This window comes from Verticillium dahliae, genomic scaffold, assembly GCF_000150675.1.
Source record: "Verticillium dahliae VdLs.17 supercont1.7 genomic scaffold, whole genome shotgun sequence".
NCBI classification, from domain to species: domain Eukaryota; kingdom Fungi; phylum Ascomycota; class Sordariomycetes; order Glomerellales; family Plectosphaerellaceae; genus Verticillium; species Verticillium dahliae.
Window position 1 is genome coordinate 1346835 of NW_009276917.1, and position 12155 is coordinate 1358989.

A 12155-nucleotide genomic window follows, 5' to 3' on the forward strand; every position below is an offset into this window, starting at 1 on the left:
TGCTCATTGTGCCTCTCGATCAACTGGGAGGCCCGATTCCAGCTCAACAACAAGACAGACTAGCGTCTCTATTTCCGGGCGAGGCGTCTTGAACGTTATGGGACTGCCTGAATCGCCCTCGGTTGCCGTCAATAATGACCATGGTGTATATCTCCCGATGATGCTGCTGTCGCGTGATGGCTGTTATCATGGCTTTGGTTCCAGGGTTCCTTTACCGACTCATTGATCGGACCAACTGTAAGGGAAGTCTCATCTTCGCACAATCTCCATGTCTGTTACCATAACGCTGGTGGAGATGGAGGAGGATTTCACGGACCTCACCATTCCCGCTGATTACATCAAATTCTATGGCGATCCTCTCAGTCTCGTCGCTGGACTAGACTCAGCACCAACGCAGTGGAAGGGAAAAGGCAAGGCCGTGGGGCCATCCGTCGACGACGAGCCACCTGTGACGGTAGAGGAAGAAGTCGACTGGACCAAGTACAACCCTCCTGCGGCCTTGCACACAACGCCAAATTTCCATGACGATGTTCTCGTTCACATAATCAAGACATCCATCGACAGGCTACAAGCGCGCAACGCCGCAGAGCATCGAAAAAGAGAGGAGGAAGAGGAGCAGCGGAAAATGTCGAGCGTGCCAACGACTCCAGACTCTGAAGAGGATGCAGCCGCCAAGGAACCATATCTTCCCATCATCATACCCACGGATGACCCTCAACCCGTCTCCATCTCTGAAGTTCAAGCCCACCTTGACGAAGCAGAAAAAGAAGACCTTGAGAATCTTTTCTCCCATGACACACCTGTATCCAGGACGCCTTTTGATCTTGACTCCAAGCCAAAGAAGAGCCGCAAGTTTAAGCTCGCCCACCTGCTCAAGCGTCTCGCCGATAGGGACAGTGGCACTCCCCCGGTCAGAGACTCGTCAAAGAATGAGGAGCCGTCTAGCTCATCTGAGATCACCATCAAACATGAAGAGCCACCGCTACCACCAACGCCACCGGAAGAAGTGTAAGTCCTCCACTCTTTCTCAGCTTTTCCCTATTGACGGACTCAGTGAATGCGTCTCCTGCCTAGATGACTTTCCTCAGTCGGCTCTCGTCAAGATTACCTGTCACAGCTATTGCACCCCGTGTTTCCACCGTCTCATCACAACCGCATGCCAGAACGAGCAGCAGTGGCCCCCCAAGTGTTGCCTCAACACAATCCCCGAGGAGACAACTCTCGCCCACATTCCGGCCGACCTCCAGAAGACGTTCCGTCGCCGCGCCGAGGAGTGGGCTCAGCCGGCACCGGATCGAATCTACTGCAGCCGACCCACCTGCTCACGCTTCATCCCCACGAGGCGCGTCGACCACGCCACCCGCACAGCGCGCTGCTCCCACCGCAGCCATCCTCCAACCTGCACCCTCTGCCGCGGCCCCGCTCACCCTACCGCCGAGGCGTGCCCCTCCGACCGCGACGCCGCCCTCACCGAGGCCCTCGCTGCCGATGCCGGCTGGATGCACTGCGGCGCGTGCCACGCGCTCGTCGAGCATCGCGAGGCATGCCAGCACATGACGTGTCGTTGTGGGCACGAGTTCTGCTACGTCTGCGCGCTACCGTGGCAGACGTGTGGGTGTACCATGGATTCGCTAGCGGAGAAGCTCGCGGCGGCAGCGGCGCGGGTCGAGGCGCGACTCCTTCGGGAGGCGGAGGAGGAAGAAGCCGTGCGAATGGTGGAGGAGTTTGAGAGGGAGGAGAGGCTCAAGCAGGAGCTGCTCCGTGCCGAGGCCGAGAGGGCGGAAGCCGAGCAGAGGGCTGAGCGGGAGGCCATCAGACAGAGCGAGGTCAAGGACAGGTTTGAGAAGCTGAGACGCCAGATGGGGGATCTAAGGGAGCTGCAGGATGTGCTTGTAGGCTGGCAGCACGATCGGGAGGTCGAAGTTCTCAAGGCCGATGGTGCCGCTGAAGAGGAGGCTCTTAAGGAGAGGCAGCTCAGAGAGAGGCAAGAATACGACCAGACGGCACGCGACAAGATTCAAGTGCAAGAGCTGTCGTTCAAACGGGACTATGCTTCGAGAGTCGCGCAGGAGAGGGACGTCGAGGCCAAGTACATGCTCGAGCTGCAGGTCTTCTACGAAGGGCGCGTCGAGGGGGCGAAAATGGTCGGCGACGCGATGACGCTGTTCCGGCGGCAGATGGACAAGGGGTGGCGCGCCTGGAGCCAGTGGCGGGACGGTGAAATGGCGGCGTATCAGGCCCGCATCGACGAGGAGCGGACCATTCAGGAGGAGGGGCTCTGCAGCGTCAAGGCGAGGTTGGAGGACAGGCTCGCCGAGCAAGCGAGAGAGGCGACCAGGAGGACGGCGGCCGAGATGAAGTGGGCCGAGGAGGTGTGGCGGGAGAGAGAGGCCATGATGGTGGAGCTGGAGAGGGAGGAGCTCGATGACGGAGAGACCGGGAGCTGGTACAGCTTTAGGGATGCCGAGGAGGAACTGCCTGAGGAGGCGGAAGCTTCTGGGTCAGGGTCGGAATCGGCGTCAGCAGCGATTCCGGCTTGAGCCTCTCCACCGGCCTCTTTCTCTTCCAGTTCTTAGATTGTATAGACTTTGAGATTTACTCACCAAACTCTTCACCAGACGAGGATCTATGAATGCGTCTTGACTAGCTTAGATGAGCACTGCCGCTTTTAAGTCGAGCTTTTATATCGCCACCCCAAGACGAGGATGAAACCTTGCGCAAGACTGTGTACACAGTTATATATCAGTCTGGATATATCTCATCAAACACGCCGCAAAGCGAGTGCGAATGGGGCCACTTTTGGCTGTGGGAATCCAACAAATCTATTACGAATGCCAGTCTCTATATGCTCAAAAGAAATTCGCTTCGCTCCGTCATACAATGTATATCAGCAGCTTCAGCCTGACATACCAGGCCGTTTTCAAGACCTTCACCCAAAAAGCCCTTCCAAATCTACTGCTCTGTCGTCTCGGCCACCTCGTCCCAGAAAGCGCACCTCTTGCCCATGCCGTTGTCCGCAGCATTTTCAACCTTCATCCTCCCCTCGCCTTCAAAAACAACCCTCGACCCGTTCGCTCCCCACGTGCCCCAAACTGGAGCTCCCTCGGTCCGATGCCTGTTAGGATCGAGCGCGCGGACAAACGAGGCAAAGTAGGCCATGACGAGCGGCACGACGGGCGCGTTGTAGGCGTAGTACGAAGCGGCAGTGGGGAGCATGCCCGGACCGAGGACGGCGGGAGCGTCAAAGACGTGAGGTATCCCGAGGCCGGCGGCTGTGTTGTCTGCATCTGGCACGGCGAATCGATAGCCCCAGGCCGGAGACGATGATGCGCCGTAGGCGGTCAGGAGCGAGGTGGAAGGGCAGGAGAAGGTTGCTTCGCCGTAGGCCCGGGAAAGAGAAGGAAAGTAGGGGGCATGGTTTGGTAGGGGCGGCTGGCGGGGGTAAAGGGATGCGAGTGTGTCCTGATGCGTAGCGTTGAGGTGCGGGTACTGGTCGAGGAGGTAGGATGTCTGGTCGGCGGAGCTTTCGGCTTCGTCAGCGAAGACCGAGCCCTCTATGTTCGTTCGTTAACAAGATACAAAACAGGACCGAACTTCAAGCAAGCATGACTTACCATCTTTGCAGACGCCAAAGAGGACGGGTACTTGCACAAAGTTGCCGGTCTTGAACAGCACAGAGGGGTAGTCGACCAGAAGGTCACCGTCGACGCAAGGGGTCCAGTAGAAGTGTGGTGCATGGATTCTGCCGGGAAAGGGCGATATGTCGTTGGCACGTTGCAGGGTTCCCATGGATGTACCGCGGAGGCACTTCATCTTATCTTGGGCACTGCGGCAGCCAACTTCATCGAGGACGCGATCGAACTGGTACTCGAGGTCACTGACGTGAGGCTGCGCCGGGAAGAAGGCCGACTGAGGCATGGCCCCGACGAAGAGGTTGTCGTTGCGGCCGCCGTATGCTGCTAGGTGCATGGCGACGGAACCGGCGCCGGCCCGCCATGGATAATGACGTGGTTGGGGTCACCGCCGAACTGTTCATTGTCAGAGGTTTTAAGACAGCAACATCGACCAAGGGGGGCACCTTACTTTGGATATGTGAGTTTGCACCCATTGCAATAAGCGGCGTTGGTCGAGAAGGCCAACGTTGAGATTGCCGTCTGCTTCAACATCACCGCCAGCGAGGAAGCCGAAGAGGCCAACCCTGTAGTTGAAGTTGATGAAGAGGAACTTGCCGCCTGACTTTTCGACGGCATCCGTACCGTTCCAGTTCCAACTGGCCAGAGTCGAGTAGCCTGCAAACGTCAAAACCTTTTACAACCCGAGGTTCGTGACCGGGGCTCCGAAGCGTGCTTACCTCCACCTTGTATGAAGACCCATACCGGCAGCTTCGCGGACAAATTTCCCACATTCGGCGCCCATATGTTGGCAAACAAGCAGTCCTCGTCATGGCCATCGGCCGGATAAGCTAAGCCAATGGGATAGCAGATGGCACCGTACTGGAAAGGCGTGTGAGAACGAGGTCGATCAATAGGAGACGTGCACGTGGTTCATACCGCCTTGGCCTGCTGGCGCCCCTGATTAGGGAGTGGCTCTTCGGGTGCACGCCATCTACGGTCGCCGGTGGGCGGCAGAGCGTATCGGACGCCGAGATACTGTCGAGTGCCTCCCGGCAGCGTGTTACCGACGTACTGAGCGTAGCCGAGGTCGACGGTCGTCTCGGGAAGGCCAGAAGGGTTCTGTGTGCCGTCATTTCAGGATTCAGGACGTCCGTTTGCGCATGGCATCGTGGATGAACTCACATCGTTGTTGGTTGTGGAAGGTCTGCCGAACCTGAGACCCAGTATAACTGAAATCGTGATAAACAGGACACCGGGGAGGAAGAAGTAGTTACATTTGCGCAGATGGGCTTTGGTGACCTTCATGGTGGATTGAGGGTAGCTTGGAACATGGCGAAGGTGAGTTAGAGTAAGGTAGGTGGAGTTGAAGTTCGGCTGATGGCAAGACGAAGGGTGCGTTTGCAACTCTAGAAAGATTTTGCGGGTATGAGATATGACAGCAGCACATGCAGAAGCAGCGAAAGACTGGCCAAAGGTGGTGAGTTCCCGTCAGTGCACTGGTGATCGTCATGAACGATGGGGCCAGGATGGACTGAAACGCTCAACGTCGAAACACCCCTGTTCCTCGTGGACGGCGCTTTAATTGTATCACGAGCAAAGCGAGCGGCTTTCTTGGGGTTGTCCTGTCTGGCTTAGCACAGAATAACACCACCTTTGATGATGATGATTCGTTTCGAATGAGATACCTCGGACGGAGTTCATCATTCTGGATCTATCAAGGCCGTCTTCTTGAAGGCACGGATGACTGATCACGTGGCGGTCCGTGGATGCGTTGGAGGTTTGTGACGGACGGCAAATCATGAGGCCCAGCCGAGACATGGAGCCTTGGTGCTGATTGCGACCAAAAATAGAAGCAGAGAGTGTGGTGCTGGCGGAATGTTTCTGTTTGGCGGGCGGGCGGCTGAAGGTGTTCGGCCAGCGAATGAAATGTCAACTGTGCCCCGAGATTGCTTTGTCTTTTGAACATTTTTGGTCGGATTCGCTTCTTCTCCCGGAGACTCAAAAGAAAAAGGCAGAGCAGGCAAAGCTAAGGAAAACCACCATCAATGGAGCTGCAGGGTGTGCAATGAATGAGAGACCATGGGCGACGAAAGAGTTGTGGATGCTAGGTACAATGGAGGGGCGAAGTCATGGCACTGGCGTCGTAAGGCTGGGGGAGACGCGAATCGCTTTGCTAGCAAGTGCCAGCCGCCCGTCACTACCTCGAACAGGTCTCTTAGGTGGCCATTGGGGGGGCCATTAGGGGGGAAAGTGCAGTGAACCGCTTAGGGAAGGACCCTGATTCGTGGGTTGGTGCTTCCAGAGACTCTCGGTATACCTCGGCGCCACGCCCAACATGCACCTGACGACAGGTATTGATAGCGTATCCTCTCCCCCCCTCCCCCTTACCCCCCCTGCCCCTACCCGGTTGCCCTTGCACCGCCTCAGCTGCTTGCGCTGCCTTTCGCCGCTCTTTCTCTTGCTTGCTCTTGATGTTCATCTCCAGATCACCTGCCAGAGCATCGCACCTTGAAAGCCAGACTCCACGATCCAGTATCTCAGCAACCACGTTCCCAGGAAGCTCGATTGCAGCTCTCGACGACTTTTGCCATATTTGCAGGTCTCGCTCGACACCAACATCGCACCATCGTCGCCTCTAGCTCAGCATCGCACCATACCCCATCCACAATGTCTGCGTGACAGCTTTCTCGACTGCCTGCTGCGACGGACGGCGAACCCAACAAACCCTGGGTCAACCTCGATATCGAGATTTATCGACATGGCTTCGCCTGCGGAAGACACGCCTGCGCTGAGGTCGTCAGTCGACAAACCCCAGCCCGTCGAACCCCCCGCCGTCGATCGTCTCCCTGACGAGATCATCCAACAGTGCGCAACTCGCTTCCTTGTCTCTGTCTTTCCGTCTCTCCATCTTTTTTGGTCTTGCTGGAACACATGCAGAAACACATCTGACAAGAAACAACTGCAGGATCTTGCAAGACGCCGATGCCGACTCCTTCGCCTCTCTTGTCCTTCTTAACACGAACTGGCGCCGTGTCTCTCAGCAAGCCGAACTCTACGCCTACCACCTTTCCAAATGTCCTTCCTACGCCGCCAGTCACAGCGCCTCCCCCGAGATTGAAGCCTCCGACAATAATCTCCCGCGCTTGCGGGCTCTCTTCGCTAGAGAGGTCAAGCGCAACCTATTCGAGGCTTACCTGCGCCCTGCCGAAACCACCATCAAGCTCATCTCCAACTCCATCTCCTCCTCGTCATGTCCCGGCGGCGAAGGCTTGCAATTCAACCCCTCTCCTCGCGGCCACCATATACTCGCCTACAACTCGTCTCGCATCTATATTCTCGATGTGCGGCCCGCCGACATCCATGTCCGGAGAGAGCTCAAGATTCTTCGCCGCCCCGCCTCCGCCTGTATCAGGGATGACGGCTCGCTTCTTGCCGTCCTGTCGAGTGAGATGCAGGTTGATATTTACGACCTCACACAGTCTCCCCCACGCCGCACCCAGTCCATTATACTCGACAATGCCCCTCGCACCATCGCCATGTCGCCTTGCGGCTCCGTCCTGGCTGCTGCCTACGAGGGTGGCATCGAGGTGACCTCTCTGGCGCCCGGCGCAATGCCCACCGAGAGACGCGCAGTCAAGTGCGACGCCGTTGATAGTCTCGCATTCTCCTTCGATGGCACGCAACTGCTGGGAACAACTGTTCACACGGGCTTGCCGAACACCGTCGTACTGACAGCCCCCTATTATGACCCTGGAAGCATGATGGACGACAACATGAGCGCCCTCTGGACCACGTCCATCCTGTTTCCAAACACAAGTCGTGACTGCAGTCACGCCGTACTGTTGCAAGATACGAGCCGCGAGGAGGCCGCCTGGAGCTTCGCCTACGACCGCAGCTTTGAGACGTTCCGCGCTGTGCGCATCGACGACCTGCGGAACGGAACCTCCTACTTCACGGGGCCGATTCCTAGCCCAAGCGAGAGTGAGCAAGCCAAGCTTGTGCCCTGTACGCTGCCGGCAGCGACATACCATGGCGACCTCGTGTCGGCTGGCTTCAAGGGCAAAGACATCTGGCTGTACGGCATCCCCGAGGACCTCGACGCCGTGCCGGACTGCGGCCCCGCCGTCACTGACAGCAGCCTCTCGACGCCGAACGCTTCCGGCAGGCGGAACAGCAACCCGCCCTCCCGCACGCCCTCGTCACGAACGGCACAGGACAACACCACAAGGCCGCAGTGGCAACTGCTGTGCGACAGGCTTCGCAACACCTTTGTCTGGGGCGCGAAGATTGCCGAGCTTGAAGGTGTAAGCACAGTCAAGTGGGTTGCTGGCTTTGGCGAATCCTCCTCCAGAGAACGCCTCGTCGTTGCTGCCCGTGGTCTCCAGCCTGGCAAATCCATAACGGAAGAGGATGACATTGACTTTGTTGACGGTGGCCGAATCACGCTGCTCGACTTTGATTACGGTACCGCCGACGGTGCGAAGAAGGAGGTTATTATCGAGGTTGGCACCATTGAGCCAGAAGTGTTGGAGGAGGAGCGCCGCGACATCGACGCTGAGGTTGCCATTGTTCGACGCAGGACTGTCGCACAGAGACGAGGAGGGGATCGCCTTATGCGTGCTGCTACCACCGCTGGGGCCGAGGGGCCACCCCTGGTGCCTGACATGCCACCGCAAGAGGATGGTGATAGCAACAACAACAACAACAACAACAACGAGAATGATGACGACGACCCTCTGCTTCCGAGGCGCATAGGTGCGCCGCCACGGCCCGCGCAACAAACTTCCGCAACGCCTACAGCACCGGCAGACAATGAGCACAGGACTATGATGGAGGCGCAGGAAGCCGTCGACGCTCCGTACTCACACGACAACCCACGCTCTACGACAACGTTGCGCCGTGCCGCCACGGCAGCAGCGGTCAACCGGCGACGACAGCCGCAGGAACCAGTCGCTGGTTCGGTCCCCTACAGACGTGCCGATGGTCGCAGGGAGCACCCTCACGAGAGCGATGCTGACAATTGGGTGCCGCCACCACCCCCTTACCAAAAAGACGACCCTGTCGACCTTCCCGCCTTCCTGCGACAACCCGCTGTGACGCCGGCGAGCCAGCAGCGGCAACGCGATCTTCATCCGCCGCGTATCCAGACGGCGGCGCCCACCGTGGGCTCGGCTTGGCCGCTGCCGAACCCGCAGCAGATGGTCAATCAGCCGCCAATCCACACGCGTGGGTATCAGGAACCGCCGCACAGCGCGCATCCAGTGATGCATCGCAGGACGAACAGCGACTCCACAACCATGAGCCGGCCGCGCGCCAGCAGCCAGCCTCGACCCACGACGAGTCCGTCGGTGCACGATGGCGACGACGAGAACATCTACGATGTCTCACCACCTGATTCGCCGCGTCTCGCAGCGCGTAGGAGGAGTGGCGCTCAGCAGGACGTCGCTCAGCCGGCGCGCGACGCATACGATGCCCCCCGCCAAACGAGCTTGAGTAGTCAACAGCATGCCCACGCTCGCCGGCCTTCGACCGCGAATTCACCAGCCGCTCCTCTCCGGAACTTGTCATATCCCTCAGACAGCCAAGGGCCTCCTGTTCTGGACCTCCAAATACCCGTGGTGAACCTTGCGGCAGGTCTGGGGCCGCAGAGCAGCCATCCCGCTACTTCTGCCGAGCCGTTGCCGAGGCGGCTGTCCAATGCGCAGACCTGGCCCAGAGCTCCTGAGCCTAGCGCCGTACAAATGACTACGGCCGGGTATCCTCTTACGGCCCCTGCCGGTCCGGCATCGCCTCGGCGCGTGCCGGTCGGCAGTCGCGGGCGTCCGACGTCGCGGGACTCAGCATCGAGGCCATTCCCACCGATCCGGACGACAGCGCACACGCAAAGCCTGACTGTCGAGGACCAGCCGCTAATCATCAGCACGCCTGGCGGCGTGACGGGCGCATTTGACGCACCCAACCGGCGCACCTCGGGTCGCGGCAGAGGCGAGACGCCGATCTTGGCGCCGATACCGCGACACGTGCGGCCGGCGATAGAGCGGCTCGATCCATCTTATGTGCCGCCAGCGAATGGTGGTGGTAGCATCACAGACCCGAGGTCGTCGTCGTCGCGGTTTATGCCCTCCTGGCTGTCGGCGCCATCGACGGTATCGAACGGACGGCAGTCGCACGGGTCGATTTCGCGCAAGCCGAGCCGCGCCGAGCGCAGCGCCGCGAAGAACATGCAGGACGCCAAGAGACGTGGCTGGGGCGGGTCGAAGAAGAAGAAGAAGAGGAAGAAGCAGCCCGACTTTGACGTTGCGAGCTCGGCGGCGTGGACGGACGTGTCGGCTGCCAGCCAAGGGAACATGGCAGGTCGGGGTGACAAGGCGGACAAGAAGTGTGTCCTCATGTGAAGTGAGGCGGTGCGTTCAGGCGAGGGTCTTGTTGTGTGGTGGGCAATTCAATGTTGGTAGTTATCTTTGGTACACGGAAAGCGTCGTGTGGGAGTATGACATTGGAGGGTTTTTAGCGATGGTGCATATCTTGCCGGTGACATATCTTGGGCATGGTTTAATATACATTATGATATGTATTGATGATTGTGTGGGGCGTTTCTCTGCTCGATCGAGCAGCCTTGGGTACGATTTGTATGCCTTTGTAAAGCATATCTCGAAACAGATGTGAGCTCATGGATTCTACCCACCAGGGCTACCGAGTTATCCTCCTCCCTGAGGTGCCCGCCCCTTTCCCCATGAAGAGACGCGAGTCTCCCGCGAGGGCACGTGACCTACTACTCCTGATTCGCCACTCACCGAACCACCGAGGACCAAACAGGCGATGACGTGCAATTGTGCTCAAGGACGAACAATGACAAATCCACAGCGCCGATTGCCAAAAAAAAAGTGGACTGAGCTTCGTTGACATACGATTTCAGCAGGCAGAGAGCCCGGCTCGACAACCATTTTCCTCGTTCGCATCCCATCGCATCCATCGCAAGAAAAGACAACATGGCCTCCCCCGCTGCCGCAATCTGTGAGTACTCGTCCTGCCCCGAATACTGTGTCCGAAGGCCAATGGCTGACAACAAAACCAGCATCCCCATCTCTCGCGACGCCGGCGCCGGCAGCCGAGAAGCCCAAGGTGCGCACCCATCCCTCTCCGACGCTCCGGATGACCCGATGCCACATGGACAGAGGGCTCCCGCCAGCAGACCCCCCCAAAACTAAGCTAACAGGTTCAGCCCTGCTGCGTGTGCAAGGAGGAAAAGTCCAAGCGCGACGAGTGCATGCTCTTCTCGAACGCGGCGGACCCGGCCAAGGCGTGCGCGCCGACGATTGACGCGTACAAGCTGTGCATGAAGGGGTTCGGCTTCGAGGTCTGAGACGCGGGCCACAGGCTGGAGGGGAGACGGACGGCGTGGGATGCGCTGGTGTACAACACGGGCGGACGTGGGACGATTAGTGTGACTGTATCAGTGGTGGCATAGACGGCGTTGGAATCGCGACTCCTTTTCTTCATGTTTATCTCGCCATGATTGACTCGACTCTACGCCGCGACGTGCCGTCGGATGACAGGGATACTGCGGGAGGCTCTCGCAACTCAACGCCACGACTCGACAAAAGATCAACGGACTCGTTACCGAATAACTCGTACAGAAACCACTTCGAAACCCCCAAAAGGAAGGAGACGGAAATCCGGCCCGCCTACTCACGCTTGACAAGACCGCCGGCCTCGAGCAGCGCGGCCTCGGCTTCCTCGATGCGTCCCTGGACCACCACGCGCAGCAGCGTCTCGAGGCGCTCGAAGCGCGCCTGCGCGCCGTCGACGTGCGCCTGGATGCGCTCCTCGGCTTCGAGCCGGTCCTGCGCCGCCTCGGCGAGGACGTGGATCGAGTGCCTGTCCGTGTTGGCCCTACTGGCGTCAGCTGGCTGCGCACACGAGGGAAGGAGCGCCAGACGGGCAACCATTCAGAGCACAGCACAGATACACGCAAGGGGCAAGGGGCAAGGGGCAAGGGGGGCGTACTGGATGCTCATCTGCTTCTCGAGGGCCTTGAGGAGGGTATCCGAGAGCTCGCGCTGCTCGGCTTCGTAGTCGGCTAAGAGGCGGTCACGGGCGGCTGTGAACTTGGCGTTGATCTGGCGCGGGTCAGTGGGGTGATGAGCAGGTTGGGGAGACGGCGCTGCTTGACCTCCTCGAGACGCTTTTTGCCGCTTTCCATGTCCATGTTGTAGGGCTCGGTGAAGTCGTCCTTCGTCTGGACGGTGTGCTTGGCGGGCTTCCGGGTGCGTCTGCGCTTCGGATCGGGGGGACTGAGGTTGCCGGAGTCGGTGGCAGACATTGTGATGGGTTGAGTCTGGGTTATCTGTGTTCTCGTGGTCTGCTCCTTTGATATGTGGTATTTGGAGGTTCTTCGGGGAGAAGCGGAAGTGGAAGATGGCTAGTCATGATACCGGAGGCAAGAGGCAGGAGAGAGAAGGGCAATCGAGAGTCTCGATTGAAGGGCAAAGGTATTTCAACTAGACCGAGGCTCAGCATGGGAAGGAACCATTCTCAGGT

At 58.8% G+C, this 12155-nt stretch overlaps 5 protein-coding genes across 5 annotated transcripts; 3 read left to right on the forward strand and 2 right to left on the reverse strand.

Moving 5' to 3' along the window:
* Positions 1 to 268: 268 nt before the first annotated feature.
* Positions 269 to 2540, forward strand: VDAG_04517 (IBR domain-containing protein; the record flags this gene model as incomplete). Its single annotated transcript, XM_009650964.1, has 2 exons — positions 269 to 1008; positions 1118 to 2540. The coding sequence occupies 2 exons, from the start codon at positions 269 to 271 to the stop codon at positions 2538 to 2540; spliced, it is 2163 nt and encodes a 720-aa protein (XP_009649259.1).
* A 412-nt stretch (positions 2541 to 2952) lies between these two features.
* On the reverse strand, positions 2953 to 4919 carry VDAG_04518 (acetylcholinesterase; the record flags this gene model as incomplete). Its single annotated transcript, XM_009650965.1, has 7 exons — positions 2953 to 3554; positions 3615 to 3909; positions 3981 to 4028; positions 4084 to 4289; positions 4352 to 4493; positions 4551 to 4733; positions 4797 to 4919. The coding sequence occupies 7 exons, from the start codon at positions 4917 to 4919 to the stop codon at positions 2953 to 2955; spliced, it is 1599 nt and encodes a 532-aa protein (XP_009649260.1).
* Positions 4920 to 6372: 1453 nt separating this feature from the next.
* Positions 6373 to 10009, forward strand: VDAG_04519 (F-box domain-containing protein; the record flags this gene model as incomplete). Its single annotated transcript, XM_009650966.1, has 2 exons — positions 6373 to 6479; positions 6580 to 10009. 2 exons carry the CDS (start codon positions 6373 to 6375, stop codon positions 10007 to 10009), a joined length of 3537 nt encoding a protein of 1178 aa, XP_009649261.1.
* A 567-nt stretch (positions 10010 to 10576) lies between these two features.
* On the forward strand, positions 10577 to 11115 carry VDAG_04520 (COX17 protein). The gene is made up of 3 exons (XM_009650967.1): positions 10577 to 10628; positions 10690 to 10736; positions 10837 to 11115. Exons 1-3 carry the CDS (start codon positions 10604 to 10606, stop codon positions 10975 to 10977), a joined length of 213 nt encoding a protein of 70 aa, XP_009649262.1. The 5' UTR covers positions 10577 to 10603; the 3' UTR covers positions 10978 to 11115.
* Positions 11116 to 11299: 184 nt separating this feature from the next.
* Positions 11300 to 11937, reverse strand: VDAG_04521 (uncharacterized protein; the record flags this gene model as incomplete). Its single annotated transcript, XM_009650968.1, has 3 exons — positions 11300 to 11507; positions 11622 to 11734; positions 11788 to 11937. The coding sequence occupies 3 exons, from the start codon at positions 11935 to 11937 to the stop codon at positions 11300 to 11302; spliced, it is 471 nt and encodes a 156-aa protein (XP_009649263.1).
* Between the last annotated feature and the right edge of the window lie 218 nt (positions 11938 to 12155).

Coding starts and splice junctions, on each gene's coding strand:
- VDAG_04520 (XM_009650967.1), top strand. CDS start 10,604: ATGGCCTCCCCCGCTGCCGCAATCT. Junction 10,629..10,689: donor CTCCCCCGCTGCCGCAATCT/GTGAGTACTCGT, acceptor CAACAAAACCAG/CATCCCCATCTCTCGCGACG. Junction 10,737..10,836: donor CGGCAGCCGAGAAGCCCAAG/GTGCGCACCCAT, acceptor TAACAGGTTCAG/CCCTGCTGCGTGTGCAAGGA.